Here is a 27,872-nt window from a genome sequence, read left to right on the forward strand (position 1 = left end):
ATCCCCCCATTAAAGGGTCAAAACACTGAGATCTGGCTGGAATCCACCACACTGGCTGGGGCAGGGCAGGACAGGGGTGGATGGAGAAGGGCTGTGCTGCTCCTGGGGGCCCTGTGTGTCTCCTTGGATGTGGGTGCACCCCAGCAGGAATCAGGCTGCCTGGTGGGTTTAGACCCTGTCTGGGCCAACACTCCCCCTCTGGCTCTGCCCAGGGATCATCCCCCAGCTCTGAGCCCAGAGAGCTGGGGATTAACTAAACCCCTGTGTCAGAAACATGTCATTAACAGCTCTAGGAAGGGGCTTGGGACATAAACCCAGGTCTGTGAGACCTAACTCTGGGGCCAGGCTGATGGTCCAAGACACCTGCCAGGGTTATTTATGGCTGGCAGTCCCCAAAATCTGTCCCTACCAGGGCTGTCAGCCGTGTCCCATCCTGACACTGCATCACCTCGGGAGGGGGGACCCGGTTGCTTCCACTGGGCTCTGGCAGGAGCAGCTGCTTCCTAACCTTTCCCCAATTCCCATATCTGAGGCCTCAGGGTGCCCTTGGGGCCAGCAAGCCTTGTCACTGCTGTGGCAGTGGGGGGTGTCACCCTCTGGGGGCCTGCAGTGGCTGTTCTCCTTCCTGGTTTTCTCCAAGTGGGGTATTCTGCTTGCAGTTCAAGGCTGGAGATGGGAGAACAGCTCCTGTAGCTTTTCCTGAGAGTATCTCACAGCTCTGCCATGGTGGATCCATGGCTTTTCCAGACAGGACAGTGCTATGGGTGCTCTTTCAAACCTCATCTCCTCCTGTGTCTTCCTACAGATATTTTGGGGGGTGATCCCAGTTTCCTGGCCAGGTTTGAGCCTTGTGCTTTGGGAGAAAGCAGCTGGAGGACTCCTGCATGTCTTAGTCATGACCTGCAGTGATGTGGGTCAGGTAGGTGAAGTCAGGGGTCCCTCAGCAGCTCCCTGAGCCTTGCTGCCCCTGAAAACCAGGGAGAATTCCCAAGGGTGACTCCACTTGAGAGCCCTGAAAGTCTGGGAAGCGCAAGGCTTCTCCTGTCTCGGATTTACAAGCAGGAGGAAGTTTATTTCCCCGTGGTGATGGCCCAGGAATGCTGATGGAAAAGCTGTGGTGCAACAGGCATCCTTGGCCAGCTCTGTCCACCTGTACATCTCCACAGGGCGCTCCGGCTGTCGTCATCCCTGCGAGCCACTGGATGTCAGTGTTGATTGAGACAGACGACGTGGAAGGAATATTTTACCCAGCCGCAGAAAAACCAGGCGTCCTCTGAGCAGCGGGGATGTGGCCCAGGTCCAGCTCGGACCTGCAGCCGAGATCTCCAAGGGAACCCGTTTGTGGCCGGTCAGGTCTTGCAGCACTTTGAGCAGTGGTTGCTCAAAAATGCGTCTGACACAAAGTGTGGCACCAGGGCTGGGCTTTACACGGCTGCCTTCCTGTCCTGGGGGGCAGAAATAACTGGGCTGCCCCTGATTCCTGCCCTTCAGGCCGGGGGGAGCTGTGTCAGGTTTTAACCCAGCTTTGGTTCTCCCAATCCTGTTTATGGCTGTGGAAGCCACAGATCCTGTGCTGTGCTACAGCTGGGACCCCAACCCACTCCTGGGAGTCGGGTCCTGCCAGAAACCAGGCTGTGTGCTCACCGTTTGCTCAATTTTCCTTTTCAATACACGAAAATACACCTCAGAGGAGCATTATTCTTTTCTCCACGTGCTCAGACAGATTTTTCAAGGGCACATCACCTCTTAGAGACACAGCTGGACACCCAGAAAGCTCCAAACAGTGCTCCAGGCACCACCCCGGTTTTCCAGGCACATAAACACCTTTTCCCATCCCATAAAACCCAGCTCCAGGTGCTCAGGAGTGCTGGGACAGACGCAGGGGCTGGAGCCTGTGCTGAGGTCACGGGGACCATCAGCAGACGTGGCAGCAGCATCAGCGCCTTCCCCGTCAGTCGGGCACAGGAATTGGCCGAGGGTATTGCCTGGAGTGGGGTGATCACGTTTCCGTGTCTCCCTCCCCTCTGTGGCCAGGAGGAGCAGTGGATTGTCATGGAAAGGATGCTTACAAAGGAAGGAGGGGGGGAAAAAAGATCAATCCAGTATCAGCCTGCTGTGGCAGGTCCAGAGCGCGGCTGGCCAAGGGACAACATCTGTCCCCATCCCTGAGGTGCTCCCTGGTTGCTGGGATTATAGGTGTATTTTGAGGTGTATTTTGAGGTGTTTGGAGATGTATTTGAAGTATTTCCCTTTTTCCTGGTGTGCCAGATGCAGTCGGGAGGCACCTGGCCAGGTCTGGGGTGGGATGGCCCTGCACCTGCTGTGTGTGGGAGGCAGGACACGTTTGGTGGCAGTGAGGGGACACGCTGAGGACTGGGTGGGTCTAGGGGCACCCTGTGCAGCATCAAGGTGTTGGTAATTCTTTTTGGGATGCAGGGTCCCACCAGGATCCTGCATCCTGAGAGTCCAGCCCTGTGGCCTGAACGGAGACTGAGCGCACATCCCAGAGCAGCAAAGGCAGGAGGGGGAGCAGGCAAGGGGCTGGTGCTGAGTTCCTTGGGGACACAGGGAAAAAATTCCAGCCTTCCCACTGCTCTCCATCACTGCAGCCTCTCTGCTGCTCTCCCTTTCCACGCTGCAGTCACTTGATGGCGTTGGTGACACGAGCTGTGTGGAGCAGCCCCATGGCTCTGCTGGCAGCATCCCCTGTCAAAGGGTTTTTACCGGGAAGAGCCCTCTGAGCCCTCTCTGTCCTTGTGGGGCTGATTTTTTGGCTGGCACAGCAGTGAGCCTGGTGCCAGGCTCCTCTGAACCACCTGGGAGCTGCACAAGAGGTTCAACTCTCCTGGCTCTGCTAAACAGGACAGGGCACAGGGCTCTGCATCTCAGCAGAGGTCTCTTAGTGTTGTCCTGGCCCAGGTGATGCAGAAATCCCTGCTGGCAGAGTGGTTCCCATGGGAGTTATGTCCCCAGTCTTCCATGGGTGCAGGAGATGTGAGGGGTTTGGATCTCACCCATGGCTCTGCACTAAGTCCCTGCTTCCAAGCTGAAGTCACACTCCTGCAGCCCAAATTCACCCCTTTGGCAATCCCATAATGAATTCCTGTTGTGCCAAGCTGGTAGAGAGCTTCTTCCCATCATTATTTCTTCCCTACAAGGTAAAATCATTCCCCCTCCCTCCTCCCTGGCACCTGGCATTTAATCACTTCCCAATACCTTGATGGCCTCTGCCACATCTCAGAGTGATGGGACCTGCGTTATCTCAGGTGAATTCCTGCCAGCTCCCGGCTTCCCAAGCCCCATTGGCACAGCTTGGAGCATCCCAGTGTGGGATGGCCTCCCTTGGCTCAGGCAGGACTCACATTCCTCTCCTGACTGTGGGGGCTGCATCCCCATGGATGCATCCCGACCTCCCTGGGCAGCTCCTGGCGTGAGCAGCATTTGTGGTGGAAGGAGAGGTGGATTAAATGGGGAATGGCTGAGGTTTCTGGCGGGGTTCAGGGGCGTGCCTTTGGGTTACTGCCCTCCATCATCATCTTCACTGCTGTTTCCTGTGCTCAGTTTCCTCTCCCATCCTGGACAGCCCTTCTTGCTCTCCCTGGCTCTCTTTTTTTTCCTTTCTGAACGCCTGAGCACTCATCGAGCTCGTGGCTTTGATGTCTTCTGTGGCATTTGCATATAAAGGTGTGTTTTAATAACGCAGGACTGGTAGGGAATGAGAAGCTGATGTATTTCAGTGCTGCTGGCTTCTCCTGGGCCTCGTAAATCACGGCATAAAGCATTGCAGAGCCAGCCAGGGAGAACTGCTGCCTAGCAACTTCTCCTGCTTCCCCGGGGGAGCGGGATGTGGCCCTAAAATCCACCTGAAAAGTCTCCTTTAAAACCCTGAGGCTTGGAGGAGAGGAGCTTTAAGGGAGGAAAACCTGCTTAGGGGAAAAGAGTTGGAATGTAATTGACTGAAGGAGTCACTTTGCATCTGAATGTGTCGGCTGTGGGATGAGTCAGCCCATGCAGGAAGGATCTGGAGATGCAGGACAGCAGAGCAGTGGCACTTCCCCTAAATCCTCGAGGATGAGGGCTTGGGAAGGCAGGAGGATGTCTGGCTCTGCCTGTTTATTCTTCCTTCCCCAGGAGAAAGGAAAACTCTCGTGATCATAGTCTTGGTTTGGAAAGTTGTTGGTTTGGAGGATAATGAGGAGAAAGAGGGACAGGAAAAGATGTTGACGTGTCCTGCCCAGACTCCAGCAGTGGGAGCTGGGGACTGTGGACCTCTGGGGCTGTCTGTCCCCAGCCAGAGAGGTTTCATCTGAACTTCCTCCCTTGTGCAATGGGGATTTTGGGTTTTCCTTGTGGCTTTCCACCGGGGTCTTGCTCCATCCCCATCCCCATCACTGCAGTCATCAAACCCAGGTCTGATCCCATCCCACGTCTCTCACCTTTCTGTCCTCAAGGCTTCAGAATCAGGTGGCAGAACCATGCAAACATTTTGGGCACTCAGGCCTCCAGAATTCATTCTCACCTTTCTCTCTCCAGCTCCCCACCATCACCCAGAGCCCCTTGGGAAGATGCCAGGGCTGATTAACCGGGTGACCCTCTCCCGGCTGCCCCTCATCGCGTCCGAGGTGACATCCTGCGTCAGCGGCTACGCCTTTGGGATGACAGCCCTGCTCACCTACCACAACCCAGACCCCCAGGCTTTGGAAGGCAAGTTTTAAGGAGTGACGCTTGGAATGGGAACTTTAAAGTCAGGATATGGCAGTGCTGGGTTTCTGTGCGTGCCTTCAACCTCTTAGATGCTGCTGGGAAGCACGACCAAGTGCGTTGTGTCCAAGTCTGCAACTTTTTAGGTGTGAAAAATCCCACAAGTGGGATTTTTTTTTTTTCCCCACTATGGGAAGTGCCAAGAGGGACCTGGCTGGTGGCTCCAGGGAAGAGGTGGGTGTTGCTAACACCCCTCCTGGCTGGCAGGTCTCTTTGTGTACCCCTTGGACGAGGGCACGACTGTGGTGGGCTTCGAGGCGGCCGTGTCCCGGCGCACCGTGACAGTGCAGATCAAAGACAAAGCCAAGATAGATGACACCTACTTGGACAGCTGCAGCCTCCCTCCTGGAAGAGCTGCTGATGGAAGTGGTGAGGGGGTTGAGGGTGTTTTTAGGGGAATGTGGGGAGAAAAGGAGGGGAAGAGGAGTGGGGAGGTGACTGGGGGTGACTGGCTGGTGATGGCACCAAGGGGGCTCCTTTTGGGAGGCTGAGGGGTTGTGATGCTCATGCCAAAGGTGTCAATTTTATCCATCCTGGAAAGCACTGCTGCTTCTGGAGTGATGCAGAACCTGGGGCTCTTTAGAGAAAGCTGATGTGTGCAGTGGGGGCGGCTTTGGGTGTTTGATCCAGGGCTGGGGGGTGTGGGAGGCCTGGAAAGGAGCATTTTCCATGGCTGCAATACCTGGCATGCTCCAATCTCTGTGCAGGAAGGATTATGATGGATGAGGACCTGGAGAGGATTGTTTTTGTGGCCAACCTGGGCACGATTCCTCCCCTGGAAAGTGTCTCCATCTTCATCAGCACCTCCTCTGAGCTTCAGACACTGCCCAGCGGGGTTGTGAGGGTCCTTCTGCCAGCTGTGTGTGTCCCCAGGGTCCCCCAGCCCAGCCTGGAGAACACCAGCAGCTTTTCCAGCCACCAGCTCCGAACGTACGGAAAACCACGGGGTGGGCTCTGTCTGGGACTGATCCTGGGGAATGCAGGGCTGGCTGAGCAGCAGCTACAGGAGGCTGGAGAGTGGCTGCAGGCTTTACCTCTGGCAGACCTGCAGTTCCTGGGGCGATAGAACACCTTCACAGGGTTTATTTGGATTTATCTCACTGGCAGGGACAAGCACCTCTGCGGATCGGGGAGCCCAGAGCGAGGGAGCAGGTTCTGCCTGGCTCAGCTGCTGGAGAGTGAGGCCACCAACCCCTTTGAGTACGAGTTCAGCTTCCACCTGGAGATCCGGGGGCCGTGTTTGCTGGCAGGTAGGAGCACTGGGGCTGAACTGCTGCACCAAGGCTGATTTATCACCTCTCCAAGGCAATGTCCACACTCCTCCTCAATGTAAATCTGTGTTGGCAACTTCACTGTGCTGGGGTGGATTTACCAGTACAGGGTTGATGCTAACGTGGGTTCCTGTCCTCTGCCACATTGTCATCTCTTCTCCCTGCTCTCCCCCATCCTCAATCCCCTCCTTGGTTTCCCTGGGCAGGAGTTGAGAGCCCCACACATGAGATCCGAGCTGACGCCGACCCCTCGGCTCGCTCTGCCAGGAGCATCGTGATCACGCTGGCCAACAAACACACCTTTGACAGACCCGTGGAGATCCTGATCCATCCAAGTGGTAGGTGGGCTCTGCTTCCCCTCTGCTGGTCTTGCCCCTTCCTGGGATCCTCATCTCTGGATTAACGCTGGTTTTGCAAATATTGTCAAAGTTAAGCTTCCCAGGAGCTAATCCTGGACCCTCTCAGGGTTTTCTGAGCTCCCCAAGCTCACAGATTTTCCCACCCAAGGGTACCTGCATTTCTGCCAGACCCAAAGTGTAACCACAGCTGTTCTTCACACAATTCTCTGCATTTCCAGAGCCCCACATGCCCCACATCTTAATGGAAGAGGGTGACATGACCCCTGCAGAGTACGAGCGACACCTGAAGGGGAAGAACGATTTCATTAAAGGCACTAAGAAAGACCCCAGTGCCAAGAAAAAGGTGAGAACCACAAGCTGCAGGTGTTAGCTGGGGCTTTCCATGGACTGGAGCTGAGCTAGAAGATGATTCCTTGTTTCCAGCATCAGATGTTACACTGTCCCAATGAGACCTGCGGCATCCTCCCTCAGAGAGGGGCTTGTGTGGAAGAAGAGGGGAAAATTCAGCAGTGCTGCTGATAAACTGAGAGGGGAAGGAGATCTGAGATGGTTATTGTGTGTATAATTAGTGCTAGTCTAGCATGGCATAATTAGAGAGGTGCATTGTGATAGCATTAAGGGTATTATAATTATTGCAATGACATAGAATAAAATATTCTTTTAATTACTTAGTAAATGTTTACTGTTTCTGGGTAGCTGTCAGAGAGAAAGAAGTGATTTTCCTGGGAATAATGAGCTGAACTGAAGACAAGGTAGGAGAGACTTCTCTTTGTTCTGCTGAGCAGCAAAGAGAAAAATATCTGTGCTGGGATTTGTGCCTCGTCTTCCAGCAGTTCTGAAGGAATGAGTGACAGCCCAGCACTTTGGCGTGTCTGGGATCAGTGGAGAGGAGCAGACAGCTCAGAGCCCTCTGCATTTCCAGGGTGGGCGTCTTCCCCTAAGAGACAGGTTGTACTTGTGTGGCCACAGCTGGGGCTGACAATGTCAGCTCCTGTTTTACACAGCCAGGGCTCTCCTGTGTGCTCATTTCCCCTAAACTCCTTCTCCACATCTCTGATCCTGGGTCCCTCTTGGCAGACATCCCAGACCTGCCGCAGGGGTGTCTCCCCATGCTGTTAAGATTTCTCCTTTCACCAGAGACTTGTCAACCTTCCTCTCCTCCTTTCCCTTTGCCCTCTGCTCTCTCTGGCAGGGCTGGGACTCCGCAGGCATCTCCTCTAATTGTGTTCAACGTGTGGCAGGTGGAACGAGATGAAACACCCACGCTACACCTCGGATGGCTCCCTAATTATTCCTGAGTCTTTAGCATGTCAAATTATCTAAGGGAGGATCATTCTGGAGACATTTCCCTGCAGGAAAGCCACCTGTGCCCCAGGAGGATGGGAAACAACTGCAGGGAGCAGAGAAAATGCCTGGAATACCTGGGGTAGATGATGGGCTGGAATTGGTGCTGCTCAAAGCAGGACACTGGCCACTTCTTGGCCTAAATTAAATTAGCCCAGAAATTTCAGCAGTAAATGATAATTAATTCTCCTCCCTCAGTCTGTTATGCAAAAGGCTCGGATGCTGTCAGCTGCAGGTTGGTGGGGATGGATGCACACTGGAATCAACTTTCCTCAACAAAATCTGATTAGTTTCCTGTAATTGGATAATGGGTGAAGGGGAACGGAAGGGAGGTGAGGAGATGTTTTCTTTTCTGGCTGACCTATAGCAGCCCCTCTGAAGCTGTTTACTGAAGATTTGCCTGTAAAATTCCCTCCAGTCAGTGAAAAATCCCAAAATATGGGCTCATCCTGATTACACAGGAGATTTATGTCATGGACACCCAAGAGCATTCCAGAGAGTTCTGTGGATAGGTCCAGGGCCATGATTCAGTATTTGGACAGAGGCAGCAAGGAACACTCTAGTCTGGAGTGTGATAAACTGGAAAAGTTGTTAAAGAAAATAATGTCATATGGCTGGAGGGAAATGTAAATGGGAAAAGCCCTTTGATTTCTCAGCAGCTGATTAATTTATACCCCATAACATAGAAAGGGAGGAGGATGAGTGGGAGCTTGGCTCATTCCTGTGAGTGGGACCTGTCTTTTCACTGGGTCAGAGAAGCAGCACTCAGGCAGAGCTGAAAGCAGAGCTCATGTGTGTGTGTGTGTTGAGCCACAGGGAATTAGTGAGTTTTAGAAAACCAAGGTTGGTCATCAGCTCACAGGAATGTGACTCATAGGTGGAGAGAACAGACTGAGTTATCTGGGGTCTGCTTTACTCCCTCTGAAACCAACAAGCAAAGAAGTCAGAAAGAGGAGAAAAGAGGCAAACAAAGCCCCTGAGGATCAAGTTTCCACACTCAGACCCAGGGGTGAAAGGCCATGGCTGGGCTGATGTGGAGTTCTGGAGCTCCCTCCAAAGCAGCTGAGGCCGTGAATCCATTCCTGCTTGATACACACGTCAGAAACCCATCACAAGAGCTTTTTATCAGTTTAATTTTATCCCATTTGTAATGAATACTTGAAATAGAAGGAGAGAAAATGCACAGAGTCCTTGGAGCTGTGTGCAGTGCACAGATCATGCAGGTTCCTATCGAACCGTGGCCGGAGCAGACGGTTCAGCTTTCCAAAGCCTTTCAATCCCTACAAAGAAAAGTGATAAAAGAAATGGGCAGAAAAAGCAGCAAACCTGAGGTGGCAGGAATGAATTGGAGTGCTGAATGCAGCAGATCAAGGGCTGCATCTCACACTTCATTAGTGAGTGACCACGGAGAAAACCTCTGGTGTGCCTCGGTGGGATGCTAAGCTGTGCTAATGAACCAGGTTTTCGGGAAGGATCTAATGAAATGTTTGGAGAATCAGTTTTGCAAGGTGCTGAGTAAGGCCAGGTCTTTTGATTTCTTCCCCAGGCTTTTATCTGAGTGTGCAGTTGCTCCATATAATCCCAGAATAGTTTGGTGGAAAAGACCTTAAAGCTTATCTTGTCCCATTCCTCCCTTGGCCAGGAACACCTTCCATTATCCCAGCTTGCTCCAAGCCCCATCCAGCCTGGCCTTGGACACTTGCAGGGGTGGTGAATACCATGGGTATGGACAGAACAGGACACCTGGACATTGCCCCACCCTGGTGTTGTCACCTCTGGGGCCAGAAGAAACAGATTCTGGCCCACAGAATGCCACTCACTCACATTTTTAGCCCTGCTCCGATTCCACTCGAATCGAAACGCGTTGGAAAAATCAACGTCTCGAGCTCTCTCCTGCTTTCTTTCAGACGGAAATCATCAGGAAGAGGCTGAACAAGGACATCCCACACCACCCTGTCATCATGCTCAACTTCTGCCCTGACTTGAGGGCTGTGCAGCCAGGCCTCCGGAAAGGCCAGGGAGAGTTTATCTTCCTGGTAGACCGCAGCAGCAGCATGAGCGGTGTGAGCATCAGCCGTGCCAAGGTACCTGCCTGTCAACAGGGATGAATGAGAGAGAGCAGGGGGGTGCTGAGAGCATAAGAGTTCATTATCAGGGGATGAGGGGGTTAATTATGGGCTGTGTTTTAGTCATCTCTACCGTGGTGCTTCTTTGGTACCTGCAACAAAGGTGACTCTCCCCCGTTCTCTTCCCCTTCTTCCTATCAGCACATAAAATGCAAAATTGTTTTCCTTCCCTCTCTTGCTGGCATGTTTTGTGCATCCCTTTTCCAGTTCTCCCTGTCTCCAGGAGGGTTTTGGGTGATGGCTGCCTAAGAGGAAACCTCCAGAGAGCTCCACGGGGAGGGAGGTGCTGACCATGAATTAGGAGAGGTTTTGCTGATGGGCACCTCTGTGAACCCACAGATTTAAACACGAGACATCCCTTTTCCAAACACAAATGAACACCAGCAGCCTGGTGGATGGTTATGGGAGTTATTCAGAGTCCTCTGAATAAAAAATAGCATTGTCAGGATTATTTTGTGGGTCTGAGGTTCCCCTCTCAGATGTGGCTCTTACCCAGAGCCAGCCCTGGTGCAGGACCCTACACTTGTTCTGTTGAACCTCATGAGGTTCCCACAGACCCAATCCTGAGCTTGTCCATCTCCTAACACATCTCTTTTCCATCTGTCTCCAGTTTCCATGGGAACTGCCAAAGAAGGACAGACACCTTCAGCAGCAAGGATTGGGATGCTGGGGAGCCTGCAGATGGCTGCTGCACATCCCCTGGGATAGGGAGGCTGTTCCCAAGGGGGACAGGATATCTCTGGGGTTGAGTCCCCTTCCCCCAGCATCTTTAGGAGTCTGGGAATCTTGTCCCAGGGTGGAGTTTTGCTTTCCAACTCCTGGCATGGCTGGCTTTGGGCAGCACAGTCTCTGCAGACTCGGTGGAGGCAGGATTGTCCCCCAAGGACAGTCCCCCCCCTGCAGGATCAGAGCCCTTCTCTGAGAGCTCCTGAAATGGAAACCCCATCACAGGAAAAACAGGAAAAAGGCTGTTCCCCTTCAGGAAAAAAATATTTTGAGGGAGATTTTGGAGGAGATACCTCAAGGGAGAAACCCACTGTCCTGCTCTGAGTATCCTGTCCTTGTTTGTCACTCACAGACACCAGGGACCTCATAGCAGGGACTGTTCTGAGAGGGTTTGGGTGGGTTTTGCTTGGTGGAACCTTCTGCATCATCCTCAGCTGCCTGGATACATGGCATGACGGGTCTTGGAGCTGTGCAGCCTCAGGATGAACTCAGGGATGGCGTGGAAGAGCCTGTGTGGAGCAGGAGGGCACCCGTCCAAAGCAGCTGGAGTGGAAAATTCAGGAATTTAAATTTCCTGCAGCCAGTTCCTTTCCCACCCCGATGCAGGCAGGGAGGAGAGCCAGGCTGTGATGGTGCTCGCTGGCAAAACTGCACTAATAACTGGAAATTGACTTTTCTAGAAGCAAACATCCCTCCTTATTGAGTTGCCATATAGCTATGGAGTGCAACAGGATCAAGATCAATATTTACCATAAGAAGCAATAAATCTTTCTGCTTGCTGAAATAGCAAGCAGGCATCAGTTGCCCATTTTGGGAAGTGCTTTAAGAGAAATATTTGGAAATTTGTATTTTTTTCCTTGTAATGAGTTCCAAGATGGGATGTCAGCACTGAGATCTGGAAGAGCCAGCATCCCAGGAGCCATCTGGGAGCAGTGGTATAAATATATCCTCGTAGGTTTGAGATAACAGCTTGGATTCAAGTACTCCAGAGCTTGTTAAAGGGCAGCCCTGTTCTTGTACATCATTCCACTGATTTTTAGTGCTCCAGCTCTGGTTTGTTGCTGAGTGTTACAGGCTTTGGGAGCTGGGTTGATCTGGCACCACATCCCTGCTGGACCCAGGCAGGGGCTTTGCTGTGTCTTTGCCACTGGTAGGACAACTCAAGGAGGATGTTCTTGCTCGTTTGACCTTGGCAGCTCCTCCAGGGGCTGGCTGGAGGGTTTCTGCTGCCCTCGGCAGACTGGCAGGAGTCTGCCTTGATCAGCATTTAAATAGAACTGAGCTGCTCCTGAACACTTTGCTTTACATTTTGCTTTAAATAAACACTTTGCTTTAAATGGGCCTCCTCTCCTGCCACATAATTGCTGCTACAAGCTCAAGAGCTCCTTAGGCAGCTCTTGCCCAGTTGCTGTGATCACAAGCTCTGCCCTGGACTTGTCCACAATATCACTGTGACAATTCAAGTTGCTCTGCCTTATGTAAAACCCAGGAATAGGCACATTAGATAACCACCTCTGGTAAAGAAAATAGCTTAAAACTGTCGTCTCCCAGTTATTTTAATTGAAGCCAGTTATGAATACAAGAGAATTGGGGATGGGGGAGGCTTTTCCTTTTGTGTAACTTTAAGCTGTTTGTTTATTTTCTGCAAGTTTAGGCATTGAGATGCATTGCGTGTCGCACTTCTCAATTTCACACTCTGCTTCTCACCCACCAGCTCTGTGCTGCAGCACTGAGTTGCCAGCACAAATTGAATCCCTTAAAAACAAACAGAAAAAAATTGTTCAGTTCTTTGTTGTCTTTTTTTTTTATTTTTCCCAAAGGCTCCCCATTTTCCTCACTGCTTCGGGTCCCAAATATCATCAAGGGACTTTGGAAAGCAGGCATGGGAAAGAAGCAGTTGGTTTGTTGTCAGATGAAGGTGGGAATAAGATGGGATGGCTCTGGGCAGAGCTTTTACTGGTGAAGTTGGGGCAGCCAGGCAGAGTCCAAGTGTTCTGATGCCTGTTTGCTTTCAGGATGCCCTGTTGGTCATTCTCAAGAGCCTGATGCCAGCGTGCCTCTTCAACATCATTGGATTTGGATCCACTTTCAAGACCCTTTTTCCTGTCAGCCAGGCCTACTGTGAGGTGGGTGAGCCCACAGGGCACAGAATCACAGACTGGTTTGTGTGGGGAGGGATCTGCCATGGCAGGGACACCTTCCACTATCCCTGGGTGCTCCAAACCCCGTCCAACCTGGCCTTGGGCACTTCCAGGGATCCAGGGGCAGCCACAGCTGCTCTGGGCACCCTGTTCCAGCCCTCCCCACCCTCACAGGGAAGAATTTCCTTATAAAACCAAATCTAACCCTGGCCTTTTCCAGCTTGAAGCTATTCTGCCTTGTCCTGTCACTCCATGCCCTTGTCCAAAGTCCTTCTCCAGCTCTCTTGAAGCCCCTGTAGGCACTGGAAGGGCCTTTAAGGTCTCCTCAGAGCCTTCCCTTCACCAGGATGAACAGCCTCAACTCCCTCAGCCTCTCCTATGGTTCTCCTTGGTGCTCGGAGGGTTCTGGTGCTGACGATTCCACCGTTCCTTTGGGCAGGAGAGCCTGGCCGTGGCCTGCCAGAGCATCAGGAGGATCCAGGCTGATATGGGCAGCACCAACCTCTTCTCCCCACTGAAGTGGGTCACCCGCCAGCCCATCCACAGGGGCCACCCCCGGCTGCTCTTCCTGCTGATGGGCGGGGCCATCAGCAACACGGGGAAGGTTCTGGAGCTGCTGCGGGACCACTCCTGCTCCACCAGGTACCACTCAGCCCTGCAGGGCCAGAATCCTGGCACAGGCTGGGATGTGGCTCCCCTTGAGCACAGCTCCATCTCACAGACGTCCCCACTTCAGAGACAGAGGCAGGAGAGATTGCTGCTATGAGCCATGGGAGAACCTCAAAGGGTTTGGAACGGATCCCAGAAGTTCAGATGCTTTTTAAACAATCAAAAGCAGGATAATTGAGCTGACAACTTCACAGCTCTCGGCTGATGCTTCCTGCTAGGAGAGATTGACACGCCAACAATCTTCCTTGCTTTTTTTCGAATTTTTTTTTTTTTTTTTTTTAAAAGCACATCTGGGACTGGCCCCAGCTGCTTCCAGGATGGGGCTGTGCAGAATTGAATATGCTGAAAGGGAGCAATGTAAAAAGCAGCTAATTCGTGCATGAGCTCCCAGCCTGGCTCCCCAGCCCTGATCACAGGCTGTTCTGCTTTCTCCTCTGCCTCTTTAAGGGGCACAAAACATGAGAAAAATGTAAGAAATCCTGATTCCTCTTCCATCTCTCAGACTTTGGGGTTATCAGGGAAGCTGCTCTGTGGGTTTGTAAGTGCACAGAGGTCTGGTTGTTTCCCAGAGTAGAGGGCATCCCACCATCCCAGCCCTGGCTCTTGCAGGGCTGGAGGGGAGGGTTAAATGCAGTCAGAGCTGGAGCGTGGTCTGGGGTGACCCTGGAAGGGAGAGTCCTGGGCATGGCCCATATTAAAAGAAGATCAGAGCCTTATTTAGGAGGGGTGTGGGACTGGGCTAGGATTTGCAGCCAGCTGAGGATTAAAACCCTCCAAGAGAAAAGCTCCTTGTGCAGATGCAGTTTGCTGCTGAAGGTGCTTTCTTTCTCAGCAATCCACTGCCCTGCCCAAATGCCATATCCCACCCATTCCCATCCTCCTGGCTTCCTGGCACATCCATCCCCCACTCCCTGCATGGGCTCCACTTCCAGCCTCCAGCCCAAACCAAATCCTGATTCACAGACCTGGGGGAGCAGCCTGACCTGGCTTGATCCTCCTTCCTTGAGAAAACGTTTGTTTTCATTGCAAGCAGAGATAATTACTGGATATTCACTGTTATTGACCACAGGCAGCAGGGAAAAGAGTGGAACTGAGAGCAAAGCAGCTTGTTTGTTTTTGCAGAGGAGGGGAAGGCTCCTGGGAACCCCTGTGTGTCGCTGCTGAAGGCTGGCCTTTGGGGAGAGGGTTTGGGGTCTGCTGAGAGGAGGGGGCTGGCAGTTCACAGAACCCCAGAATGGTTTGGACTGGAAGGGACCTCAAAGCCCATCTCCTTCCACCCTCCTTCCATAGCCCAGGCTGCTCCAAACCCCGTCCAGCCTGGCCTTGGACACTTCCAGGGATTCAGGGGCAGCCACAGCTGCTCTGGGCACCCTGTGCCAGGGCCATCCTCACAGGGAAGGATTCCTTCCCAATATCCAGTCTAGCCCTCTGGCAGTGGGAAGCCATTCCCCACATCACTCCATGACCATGTCCAAAGTCCTTCTCCAGCTCTCTCGGAGCCCCTTTAGGCACTGGGAGGTTCCCAACCCACCTGAAAGCGGGGCTGGTTTATTCCACTGGACACAGCAGTGGGATAAAGCCAGAGGGAGTTTCTGCCTGTGGGAGTGTGTGAGCTACATGGGGCTGGGGGGGGGGAAGCTTTTCCTTTGGATCCTGATTCCCCCTGTCCCTTTGCAGGTGCTACAGCTTCGGTGTTGGGCCAAAGGCCTGCAGGAGGCTGGTGCAGAGCCTGGCTGTCGTGTCCAGGGGCGTCTCCGAGTTCCTGGCGGAGGGCGAGAGGCTGCAGCCCAAGGTACAGCCCCACTCCCCGGGGATGGGGCTGTAACCATGCCCTGGTCCTGGAGGCCACAGCTCCCAGCAGGTTCATTCCCCTGAACATCAGGTTCATTCCCCACCCCGGCCCTGCCTTCCCAGCCCCCCTGGCAGGTGGGGAGCGAGGGGATGACGGAGCACCTCGGGGTTTGTGTGTTTGAGCCCCATGCAGCAGCTCTGCCTTCAAAGGCAGCTCTGCCTCAGATGGGGCGAGGGCAGAGGCACCGGCATCAAAGCAGCCAATTAGTTTTGAAGTCGGGCTCAGCCCTGGCGTTGCTGAGGCGAGAAGGGCTCGGGGTTGGAGCGAGAGGAATGTGCTGTGATGGCTTTGCTTATTAAGCTGACTTTAAAGCCTCTCCGTTCCCTCTCTCCCCTTGAGGAGTAAAACCGTGCGCTTCAAATCCGGCGTAGGGATGGCTCTGTCCCCTGGTGAATGCACATAGCACAGCCTGTCACCTGCTGCTTGACTAAACCCAGAGAGAATTGGGTCCTTAGTTCCTAAATATCTCCAAAAAATCCGGCTCCTACCTTCTTGATCTCTCAAGGAGTTCAGCAACTCCACCCTCTGCAGGAGCCAGGAGCACACAAAAACCTCTCTAAGTCAGAATGGCATCAACATTTCTGATGTAAATTAAAAGCAAAGACAGTGAGCAGAGAGGTGTTTAATAAGAGCTATTAATAAGAGCTTTGCAGGCTGTGCAGCTCGGTGCCTTCAGCAGTCTCAGGCGTCAATTAATGGCCTTACAAAACACAGCCTGGTGTGTCTTCCTGAGCCTGTGAAAAAGCAGGGAACAATAGGGAATATTTGAGCTGTTCTGTCTCTAAATCTGGTGTTCAGTTCCCTTGGCATGCAGGGAAGCTTGTGTAGATGGCTCCCTGGCAGGTTTGTCCATGAGGTATTCACAGATATTGGTCTTCTCCACATGTGTGACTGGCAGAGCATTGCTGATCTCTGGCAGTGGCTTGTGCCAGCAACGAGCTGTTCCAAAAATATCAGTGTGTGAGTGCCAGGCTTGGGACAAGGGCTGGGGCTCAGGCCAGTGGAGGCTGACAGCGTTTCCTGGGCGCTGGTGGGGAGCAAGAGATGCTGCCTCACATCAGAGAAAGATCCCTCAGGCCATAAGCTCCCACCTTGCTGGCAGGGTGTGTGAGATCAGCCCCGTGCTCCATCACTATCTGCTCATGGTAAAATATCATGGACTCATTTAGGATGGAAAAGACCAAGCACTAACCCAGCTCTGTCAGGTACAGCTGTGCCAAAGGGGTGCTGGGGTGGGTCTCAGAGTGGGCTAAGAGGAAGCAGGCTGTCAGGAGAGGGTAGGAATCAGCTGGTGGGTTTGTTTGAGGGAATGTTTCCCATCCCTGCCAAAGGAACCATGGCTCACACCGTGTCCAGCTGGTGTTGAACCTCTCTCCCTGCTCTCTGCAGATGATCAGCTCGCTGAAGAAGGCCATGGCCCCGGTCCTGAGCGACGTGTCCGTGGAGTGGGTCTTTCCTGAGAGCACCGAGGCCTTGGTGTCCCCTGTCAGCAGCAGCTGCCTGTTCCCTGGTGACCGCCTGCTCAGCTACGGGGTCATCTGCGACACCTCCCCGTACATCTCCAACCCCAGATCTGTGAGTTCGTGGGGCTGCCCCAGGATTGGGGGGTGTACATGAGAGTCTTGGCTCTGTGCACAGTCAGGGGGTGTCTCCTGCTCCCCAGCTGTGTCCTTAAGGGAGGTGATGGGTGGGATTTTGGGGGGCAGCAGTGGCTTAGGATGCTGGTGCAGCCTGTCTGAGCTGGGAGCCGCTGGACAGACACGGTGCTGGGACCTGTTCCCTCTCTGTGCTTCCCCCCAGGACAAGAGGCGGCGGTACAGCATGATGCATTCCCAGGAGTCGGGCAGCTCTGTTTTCTTTCACTCCCAGGAGGAGGGAGCAGGCTTGGAGAGCTGGAATCACTCCAGAGACTCGGAGGGCTCCTGCCCCGCCGAGCGCTCCCCCGACCACCTGGGCGTGGGCAGAGATCCTGGGGGAGAGTCGGACACGGACACGGGTCAGCTTTTCCTCTGTACATGCCGGGGGTGATGCCCCTCTCTCTCTCTCTAATCAAGCTCCTGTCACTGCTCCCCCAGTTTGTTTTTTTTTTGCCTGATTTATACATGTCTTCAGCTGCAAAGAGCTGGAGGAGTTTGCAGGATAGATGACAGATCTCCTGAGGCTTGAGCAAGTCTGTTTGGTTTGGATGTTTTATCCAAACCTGTCAGGAAATCAAGGGAAGCCCTGGTGAGCTGGGTTCCCTGGAGATTTTCAAAGCAGCTTTAGCTTTGACCACATAATTATTTACAAGCTTCCCAAGCGGTGTGAGGAGGAGAGGAGTGAGTCTAGCTCTGCTAGACCATCCCTGTACCTGCAAAACAGAAGTCAGCTCTCCTGACTTCTCCTGGGAAGTCAGGAGAGGGGGGAAATGGATCCAAAGCCCTCTCCCCAGGGTGTCACTCCTCCCCACCACGGCCTGGCTGGGTGTTTGTGTCAGCAGCACTTGGCATAAAGCAGCTGGTTGCACCCTGGAGCTGGGGAAACCTCTGTTACTCATGGGATGTTCTTCCCTTTTATTCCAAGAGGAGCTGTTCTGTGCATCCCCTCAAACTTGTCAAAAGCAATGAGAAATCGTGTCTTTCCAAGGCAAATTTTAGTCTTGCTCTGACAGGAGCGTGTCTGCACTAATTAAATTTCATTAGCAAACCCTTTGTCTTCTCCAGGGAGGTTTGGGGAAATGCAGTCAGGCTTTTTTTGGCTGAAAACTCCTCAGACAAAACCTTCCCAACCTGCTCTCTTGACATCCCCAGGAATCTGGAGTGTTTCTTGTTTCCTTTTGTGGTTTCGTTGCTTTGTTTAAAACTTTTCAGGGCTGAGTGTGTCCCCCTGAGCTTTGGCAGGACCCTGGGGAGGGCTCCCTGCCTCCCACCTTGAGCCAGGGGGGTGTTTCTGGCTGATCCCACTCCGGAGTGGAGCTGATCCTCTCTCCCACGGTTCAGGAAGGGATGTGAAGGCTCTGGCCAGGAGACGGGCGTACAGCACCACCCAAATCTCCGACGGCGAGCCTCGCAGGAAGGCGCCCACAGCCAGCGATCCTGGCACAGCCCTGGTGAAAAACCCCCTCCGAAAAACCCACCTGCAGGACCTGCAGCAGCTCAGCCCCGAGCCCTGGCAGCTGCATTTCCAGGTAGGTGAAATTCCCAGGGTCCTTCCCAGAGAGGCTTTGCCCGCAGGGGGAAGCCAGTGAGGAGAAGCAGGAAAATATCAGGTGGATAAGGGCCTGAGGGAAAGGCCCTGACTCACACTAGTCCTAAAATATTGATAAAGAAAATAGATATAGATAATAGAGATATAGATAATAGAAATATATAATAGAGATATAGAGCATAGAGATATATAATAGAGATATAGATAATAGAGATATAGATAATAGATCTAGATAATAGAGATATAGATAATAGAGATACAGATAATAGATCTAGATAATAGAGATATAGATAATAGAAATATATAATAGAGATATAGAGCATAGAGATATATAATAGAGATATAGATAATAGAGATACAGATAATAGATCTAGATAATAGAGATATAGATAATAGAAATATATAATAGAGATATAGAGCATAGAGATATATAATAGAGATATAGATAATAGAGATACAGATAATAGATCTAGATAATAGAGATATAGATAATAGATATAGATAATAGAGATATAGATAATAGAGATACAGATAATAGATCTAGATAATAGAGATATAGATAATAGAAATATATAATAGAGATATATAATAGAGATATATATAATAGAGATATAGATAATATAGATAATAGAGATATAGATAATAGATCTAGATAATAGAGATAAAGAGAATAGAGATATATAATAAGAGATATAGAGAATAGAGATATAGATAATAGAGATATATACAATATATATAAATAATAGCTATAGATAATATATAATAGAGATATAAATAAGAGAGATATATAATAGAGATATAGACAATTGATAATAGAGATATATACAATATATATAAATAATAGCTATAGATAATAGAGATACAGATAATGGATATATACAATAGATATAGATAATAGAGATACAGATAATAGATATAGATAATAGAGATACAGATAATAGATACAGATAATAGATATAGATAATAGAGATAATAGATAGAGCTCTGCAGCACATCACAAACGCTGGGGAAACGAGCCAAGCAGGGAGCAGAGTGCCATCCTGATATCCCATAGCAGTTCCTCCTCATGGGAGCCTGCTTTTTCCCTGTTCCCCTTCCCCTTAGTGGCCTGTGCTCCACCTCCCTGCTCCTCTGGTCCTTCCTATCCCCCTACAATTTAGGATTCAAACTCTTCTCATGGCTGTGGCACTTCTGTGCCTGGCAGGGAAAAGGAATTCGGTGCCAAAGCAGAGTCCCAGCTGGATCTCCAGCCTTACTCAGCACTGGGATGAGATGTGAACCTGTGTGATGATACAGCTGCTGAACAGGGTTTTGTCCCCTGCCTGCAGCAGGTGGAATTTTGGGCAGATTTTTCAACTGATCTGTGGGGTAGGATAGGGGTGGTTTTCTCTCTCATCCTTGGCATTGCCGGGATGCTCTGCTCTGCAGTCAGCATCTGCAGGGCTGGGAGGACCAGCAGCACTTGTGTTCCCATGGAAACTCGGAGCAGGGATGTCAGGGACTTTCATTTCCCCTCTGCTGTGGCTTAGAGATCACTGGGTGAGGGGTGGGAGGGAAGATGAGGGGGCAAAGGGCTCCACAGGGAGGGATGAGACCTCTGCTCTCAGGCTACAGCAGTGAGGGTGGTGAACAGCATGAGTGACCAAGAACAAGCAGGTTTTAGGAGTACTGGCAACATTTCCTGCATTGGGAAGGTCCCCAGAGCATCCTCAGCATGTGGGCAGGGGCAGAACTGGCTCCCTTCTGGAGGGCACTAAATGGTTAACAGCATGCAGCCTGCTCTTAATTAAATGCAGCCTGGTTTTGCTATCCCTCCTGCTGCCAGGGCTCCCAGCAGCTCTCCCAGTCCTGCTGCCAGGGCTTGACATTTTCAGGGGTGTGAAGCCGAGCCCTCAGCTCATCTCCACGCTTGCCATGCTGGGAGGGAAAGGTCAGTGCCAGCCACGGGCAGCTTAAACCCCCAGCTCCATTCCCAGCTGGCTTCCTCTGGCTGGGAGGAGAGCTTGGGCAGGAGAAGGAGCAGGTTTGGAACGGGAAGGGTCTGGCAGGATGTGTCAATATTAGCTCGGTAAATCGTGCCTGGAGCTGCCTGGCTCCCAGTTTTGCTGGTGGTGTTATAGAACAACAAAATTCAGGTGGTGGTGGTGGAGGTTGTATTCTTGTCTGTCACTCTGAGAAAGTATCCTTCTATGCACCACTTTCTGCCACCTTTGTTCTTTGCTGGTGATGTCCTAGGAATTTAGAGTTTGTCTGTTTTACATGGATCTTCCCATAGCCCTGGGGACAGGGATGAAACCCAGACCTTGCAGAGGGGAGCATCTGTGTGGGATGTGGCACCAGAGGTGGGGGATTCATGTCTCCTGAAAGTGGTGAAACAGTCTCATAAAAAAAAAAAAAAAATAGATAAAAAGATAAAAATTCCTTTCTCCCATCCCCTGCGCCTCTCTCCTTTCGTTACTAAGCAACTGGTCCTTGATCTTTCTGTCTCTCTTCTTTTCTTTGGTTCCCAAGTGAAGTCATTAAAATATCTGGAGGGATGAAAGTCATATTTCACCTTCTGTATGTCTGGGGAAGGAGCCTCTGGGGCCAGGGTCCCTTGGGGACACCCCAAGGTCTGGTGGAGGGCTTTGGGCACGGATCCCAGCCAGGAATGGGCAGAGGGAAGGACCTGTGTGATTGCATCCCTCACTGGGGTGGGGCAGGGAGCAGATGGGGTCAGAGGGGACAGAGCAGGTCCATGCATGGGAAAGATGGGACAGAGCAGGTCCATGTATGGACCAGAGGGGACAGAGCAGGTCTGAGCAGGGAGCAGGCAGGATCAGAGGGCACGGGGCAGGTCCATGCATGGAACAAACAGGATCAGAGGGCACAGAGTAGGTTCATGCATGGGTCAGAGGGCACAGAGCAGGTCCATGCCTTGAGCAGATGGGATCAGAGGGCACAGAGCAGGTCCATGCATGGAAGAAACAGGATCAGAGGGGACAGAGCAGGTCCATGCCTTGAGCAGAAGGGATCAGAGGGGACAGAGCATGTCTGAGCAGGGAGCAGGCAGGATCAGAGTGCACAGAGCAGGTCCATGTATGGAACAAACAGGATCAGAGGGCACAGAGTAGGTCCATGCATGGAACAAACAGGATCAGAGGGCACAGAACAGGTCCATGCATGGAACAAACAGGATCAGAGGGCACAGAACAGGTCCATGCATGGAACAAACAGGATCAGAGGACACAGAACAGGTCCATGCCTTGAGCAGAAGGGATCAGAGGGCACAGAGCAGGTCCATGCATGGATCAGAGGGCACAGAGCAGCTCTGTGCCATTGGCTGCAGCTGGATCCAGCCCTAACATCTGCTCTGCTCACAGCCCCTCCCGGCCATCCCTCATGGCTCTGCCACCAGGATCCGTGGTGCAGGCGCCCGGCGCCCGGCCCTGCTCCAGCACAGCTGTGTGTCCTTCTGCCACGACACCAGCTCCTCAGCACTGCCAGAAGGGCTGCAGGAAGCCCCAGCAAGGGGATTGGAAGCCCTCGATGCCATCTCGAGCCTGCGCTCCTCGTCGGACAGCCGGAGCCCCGGGGATTTGGGTAACTGGGAGAGGGGGAGGCACGGCCAGCCTCGCCTGTCCGTGCTGGGGCTTGGTGGTGCCCCGTGCCAGCTTGTGAAAATTGGGAAGGATTAATTACTGTTTTGTGGTGCCAGTGGGGAATTCAGCTCCCAGGGAGGTGATTAATGATCTGCCTGTCCCCTCTCTGCAGAGTCTGCCCAGCATCCATCCCTCACCTTTGAGACAGAGACCTCCTCCGACTGGGAGCCGCAGGACCTGGATATCGGCGCTGCCTGCAGCTCCCCGAGCTCCCCCAGGACCCTCTGCAAGGCAGTGGTGAAGGGGCTGAGGAACAACGAGCCCGTGCAGTGGGAGGTCACATTTGATATCCACGCTCTGTTCCGGGAGCGGGAGAGCCGGGAGGAGGGTGACACAGACCTGTGGAGTGAGACCTTCCACCACCTGGCAGCCAAGTCACTCATCCAGGATTTCGAGCAGCTCGCCGAGAGGGAGTGTGAAATCGAGCATGGTAATGCACAGCTGGCTTCAGGCAGACCCTGCCTGGCCTCAGGAAGGCTTTCCAGCAGGCTCAGCAGCCTCTGGAGTGAAAGCAAAAGCTGCTGGTGGTGAAATATTAGGGAATGTCCCACACAGCTCCCAAATAACAGCCTCCTTCAGCTGCCTTGTGCTCTCCTGCTTCTGCAGCCTTGCTGCACATGATTATTCCCGAGTTCATGTTCCTTCCCACTCCTCAGGAGCAGGGCTTGGACTTGATGATCCTTGAGAGTCCCTTCTGACTCCCTATCCTCCACGATTCTGTGATTCCTCTGCTTCCTGCATGCCATAACATGGTTATTTTTAAGGAGCTGGTCACTTGGAGCTGGGAAATCCAGCTCCAGCAGCAGCCACACGTGTCCCTGGGCCGTGTCACCCCTGTCACATGTGAAATAAGAGCAGGAGTAGCAGTAGGCAGAGTTTAGAGGGATACAGGGATACAGCCCCTGCTGGCCATGGATCCCCAAGCATGGAGGGGGTTTGGGAGCTGGGTGTGAGGGATCCCACGGGGCCCACGGACCCTGACCCCGCTGTCCCTCCCGTGGCAGGGTCTGGGCGCCGGTTCCAGCTCAACGCTGTCCACACCAGCAAGGCCTGTAATGTCATCAGCAAGTACACAGCCTTCGTGCCTGTGGACCTGAGCACCAGCTCCTGCCTGCCCACCCTGCTCCAGTACACACACACAGGTAACAGTTCCTTGTCCTGGCAGGGAAGGTGTCACTGGGGAACTTCTCTCAGGGCAAACCCTACGAAGCCACAGCACAATTTGGCACCAGATCCGTACTCACAGCCAAGCTCTTGGTGGCAAGAATCTCTTCCCACAGCCAGGGAAAAGGTCTCCTCTGAGGTCTGGATGCCCAGAGGTGATCACAGAATCACATCATGTTATGGGTTGGAAGAGACCTTAAAGCCCATCCCAGGGATGCCCTGCCAGCACCTCCACTATCCCAGGCTGCTCCAACCTGGATTTGGACACTTCCAGGGAGAAATCAGCCACAGCTTCTCTGGGCAACTTGTGCCAGGGCCTCACCACCCTCATATCAAAGAATTTCTTTGCTGTAGCCCATCTGAACCTACTCTCTTGCAGTTTGAAGCCATTCCTCCTTGTCCTGTCACTCCAGTTCCTGACCAAGCTCATTCTGTGGTTTCATTGTCATCATGCATGTGCCAGTCCCTCTCTAACACTGGCCATTCTCTTCTCTCATGCCAAGGGGCAACATCCAAGCAGGGCAACCAGAGGAAACAGAAGAGTTCAGGGAACAGGAGGCATCGTGGCTGTTCCCCTGGACGTCCTCAGTCAGCCTGTGGCCACAACGGAGACTACAGATTTTACAGCACGAGTAAGATTTATCTCCTCCCTGGTGTTAGAGAGCTCAGTGCTTTGGGACAACTTCTCTGATCTTTTTAAATTCTGCCTTCCCCTCTGCATAAGGTGCTCACCAGACATGTGTCAGGCTGGGGCTCATCTCCTTAAATGGTGAGAAAGCTTCAATTTCCCCCCAAAGCCTGGAATGGCAGGTGGTGCTGCTGACAATGCCTGGGAGTTAATTGGCAGCTGTGCCGCGGATAACACGAGGGATGAAACGGCTGTAATTAGAGGCAGGGGGGATGTGAGACACTTGCTTGTCACCAAATCCTCCACTAATGAAGACGAGTTGGATCGGACCTTGTCTGGCACCGTCAGAGCCGGAGCTGAGTTAACAGGGAGGCTCATTAACCCCATGGTGCCGTGGGAGGAGGGTGCTGCTTTTGGCTGGGTGCTGGTGCTGATGTGGTTCCTCGGTTGCAGATGCTGAGGAGAGAAGCCCCTCACCCTCCAGCACCCCGTCCTCATCTGCCTGGGAGCGCTGCCGTGGCCCTGAAGGTAGGGAAAGAGCTGCTGGCACTTGGTGCCGCTCCATTCATTGAGTGATTTGGGCTTCTGCTGAGTTTTGGGGAATTTTTTTAAAACTCATGACCTAAAACTAGGCTTGTGAGCACAGGGCCTGACTCATTCTGAGGTGCAAAGGATGGAACCTGATGTGGCTTTCGGTATAAATCTCCCCCAGGTTCATTTTTAAGAGCTGTGGGAATTTTATTATCCATGTAGGAAAAATGAGGCAAGGGGAGAGGAAGGTTTGTGCCAAAGATTCAGCAGCCAAACAAGCCCATGTTTCAACACCTTGACTCTGCTCCCTTTTGCTCCCCAGTAGCATCTTGTAACCCCAGCACTGTGTTTCTTCCCAGGGCCGCTCCACAGCCTGTCTTCTTCCTCTGCACAAGCCCAAAAATCCATCGAGAGGCTCTTTGCTGCCAGGTAGGAGCCAGCTCGACCTTCCTCTGACCTCAGCAGGTGCCTTTCAGCTGCGTGGGTGTGATGTGAACACGAGCCAGGGGGAGAGGAGGGACCCCCAAGGACAGCAGCTGGAGCTGGGACTAAGCGTGGTGCCAGTGTCTGGGGAGCAGGGATGGTTTTGGAGGAGAAGGGTGAGTGTCAGGATGGGCACAGAGGTCACAGACACCTTTTCATCCTTTGACAGGCTGACCCTCAATAAAACCATGCTGCTGGTTCGAGCTGCCAAAGGCTTCATGAGTAAATCTCCGAGCAGAGGGAGCGAAGCCAGCTCTGAGGGCGACAATGAGAGCATGGACTACCTTCCCCTGGTGAGCAGCTCCTTTCTGGGTCTCACTGGGGTTGTGTGGTCACTGCAGGGGAGCAGGGGAGGATCCCCCAAATCTTCCTCCTGCTGTCTCTGACAACCATGTCCAGTGCCCTGCTCAGAGATGGAGAGCTGTTTCATCCACACATGCCTTTTTCCTGAGCTACCACAAGCGGTTGGTGTGCCAGAGCTTCCCTTTGTGCCCACCCTCCCTTGCAGGTGTCCCTGCAGCTGGCCTGCGGTGCCTTCCTCCTGAATTCAGCCTTCTGCGACGCCGTCAGCATCCCCATGGAGAAGCTGAAGTGGACATCGCCCTTCGCCTGCCACCGCCTGTCCCTCAGCCCTTCTGGCTCCTACAGCAGCAAGAGGAGCAATCCCTCCTCGGAGCACAAACCCCTGAACTCCAGCCAGCAGCTGCCGCTCCCCAAGGGGCAGGGGAAGGGTCCCACCGCTGCAGACACTCGGGGAGCAGCGCTGGGGAGCACCGGCCGCCCTCGGCACTCATCGGGCAGCGCGGCCGAGAGCATCTCCAGAGCCCTGAGAGCCCAGAGGGATCTGTCCCCTCCTGCCATCACCATCCGCAGCTTCTCCTCCCCTGCCGAGTGCCAGGCTGGCACTGCCTGGGGCTGGGACACCGACGGCTCCGAGCTGCAGGCTTTGCTCTGCGAGGCGCAGCTGCAGCAGCAGACGGAGCCCGAGGGGATGCTCTGGGCCACGGCTGTGGCTCTGGCCTGGCTGGAGCACAGCTCAGCTTCCTATTTCATCGAGTGGGAGCTGGTGGCTGCCAAAGCCAGCCTGTGGCTGAGCGGGCAGGACTTCCCGCAGGGATCCAGCCTGGCCGCGGTGAAAGCCGCAGCCCAGCAGCTCTTTGTGCTGCTCCGGCACTGGGATGAAAACCTGGAGTTCAACCTGCTGTGCTACAACCCAGGCAGCGTGTAAGAGCAGGAGGAGGAGGAGGGTTGGGTGGGTTAGTGAGGGCACAGGAGCAGGGATTTATCCTTAAGGAAATGTCTCCAAGGAGCTGAACTCCTCTGCTGCAGGGATGTGTGTGTTTATCAGAGCAAACTCTGCAAACAGAGCAGCCTGGCCAAAATCCTGCACTCAGCAGTCGGGATTTTGCCCTGGGAGAGAACCTTCCACTGCCTGCAGTAGATGCTTTTTATTTTCAACTGGAGCAGCACTTCCAGCTACAGCAGTTCCCTCTGATCCTGGTTTCTTCTGGTCTCAGCCCAATTTCCAGAGCAGATCTTCTGCCCTGCTCCACTTGCTCTGTCCTTGCTTAGATGCCTCTTCCCAGCCCTGAATCACTGCCAGGCCCCCACTGCAGCCCCTCAGCCCAGGATCTCTGCTTTCCTGAGGCTCCTGCGTGGCTCCTGCCATCTCAGATGGCTTTCAGAGAAGGCAAATGTCTGACAAAACGCTCATCTCATGGATCAAAGGGAATCTGGGCTGGCAATGACCACATGAAGAGCAGCCCCTCTGTCACAGCCAGGCGGATTGAGCCCAGCCACGCACAAACAAACCGAGCCAGTTGGAGGCTGGGACCAAACCCCGTCACATCCACACGGTGCTGGGCTCCCTCAGGCCCTCTGCAATCCCAGCAGGAGTTTGTGAGATCCCTTGCAGCCAACGTGTGCCTTTGGAGCTTCACAGGCAGAGCCAGGGAGCCCGGGATCGAGGGACCAAGTGCCTACAGAGGGGCTGCGATGCCCGTCCGGACCCCGCTGCCTTTTGCTCCCTCCCTTGGCATGTAGCAGCCTTGCCTGTCCCAGCAGGCTTCTGTCTCGTGTCTGTGTGTCTGGGGGTGACACAGGAGGGAAACCAGTGCTGGGGACCATGAGGGGTCTGCTCTCTGCTCTGGTGTCACCTCTCCAGGTCCTCAGGACCACGAGAACTTCTCTGCTCTCTGCTTTTGTGTCACCTCTCCAGGTCCCCAGGACCATGAGCATCCCTCTGCTCTCTGCTTTTGTGTCACCTCTCCAGGTCCCCAGGACCATGAGAACCTCTCTGATCTCTGCTTTTGTGTCACCTCTCTGAGGTCCTCAGGACCATGAGCATCCCTCTGCTCTCTGCTCTGGTGTCACCTCTCCAGGTCCTCAGGACCATGAGCATCCCTCTGGTCTCTGCTTTTGTGTCACCTCTCCAGGTCCCCAGGACCATGAGCATCCCTCTGGTCTCCAGTCCCTGTGTGGCCCCAGGATCATCCTTCTGGTCTCAGCTCTGGTTTCACCTCTCTCGGGTCTCCAGGAGCTTCCCCCTGGTCTCTGCTCTCAGTGTCAGCTCTCTGGGTTCTCAGAACCTCGAGCACCCCTCTGGTCTCTGCTCTGGTGTCACCTCTCCAGGTCCCCAGGACCATGAGCACCTCTCTGCTCTCTGCTCTGGTGTCACCTCTCCAGGTCCCCAGGACCACAAGAACCTCTCTGCTCTCTGTTCTGGTGTCACCTCTCCAGGTCCCCAGGACCACAAGAACCTCTCTGCTCTCTGCTCTGGTGTCACCTCTCCAGGTCCCCAGGACCACAAGAACCTCTCTGCTCTCTGCTCTGGTGTCACCTCTCCAGGTCCCCAGTGTCCCAATGCTCCGTGGTGCTGCAGGTGCTGCAGCTTTGCCTCGGCACAGTCGTGTTCTCTGTTGTTGTTGTCCCAGTAAATCACAGCCTGCTCTACTTCCCAGTGTGAGTCCTTTTATTTTGGGGTGGGCTCT

At 53.2% G+C, this 27,872-nt stretch overlaps 1 protein-coding gene across 1 annotated transcript; it reads left to right on the top strand.

Annotated features, from left to right (window-relative positions):
* Positions 1–1,269: 1,269 nt before the first annotated feature.
* VWA5B1 (von Willebrand factor A domain containing 5B1) lies at positions 1,270–27,591 on the top strand. Its single transcript, XM_014257183.2, has 22 exons — positions 1,270–1,348; positions 4,534–4,704; positions 4,969–5,130; positions 5,469–5,691; positions 5,869–6,011; positions 6,239–6,370; positions 6,610–6,734; positions 9,643–9,819; positions 12,603–12,713; positions 13,168–13,370; positions 15,075–15,189; positions 16,639–16,824; positions 17,050–17,245; positions 18,228–18,415; positions 21,798–22,017; positions 22,189–22,506; positions 23,081–23,218; positions 23,744–23,872; positions 24,322–24,396; positions 24,759–24,828; positions 25,052–25,175; positions 25,391–27,591. Exons 2-22 carry the CDS (start codon positions 4,566–4,568, stop codon positions 26,108–26,110), a joined length of 3,894 nt encoding a protein of 1,297 aa, XP_014112658.2. The 5' UTR covers positions 1,270–1,348; positions 4,534–4,565; the 3' UTR covers positions 26,111–27,591.
* Positions 27,592–27,872: the final 281 nt, after the last annotated feature.

Source organism: Pseudopodoces humilis, chromosome 24, assembly GCF_049639895.1.
Source record: "Pseudopodoces humilis isolate 2021_Gansu_Grassland_sample_001 chromosome 24, ASM4963989v1, whole genome shotgun sequence".
Taxonomy (NCBI): domain Eukaryota; kingdom Metazoa; phylum Chordata; class Aves; order Passeriformes; family Paridae; genus Pseudopodoces; species Pseudopodoces humilis.

Coding starts and splice junctions, on each gene's coding strand:
- VWA5B1 (XM_014257183.2), top strand. CDS start 4,566: ATGCCAGGGCTGATTAACCGGGTGACCCTCTCCCGGCTGCCCCTCATC. Junction 4,705..4,968: donor AGACCCCCAGGCTTTGGAAG/GCAAGTTTTAAG, acceptor CCTGGCTGGCAG/GTCTCTTTGTGTACCCCTTG. Junction 9,820..12,602: donor TGAGCATCAGCCGTGCCAAG/GTACCTGCCTGT, acceptor GTTTGCTTTCAG/GATGCCCTGTTGGTCATTCT.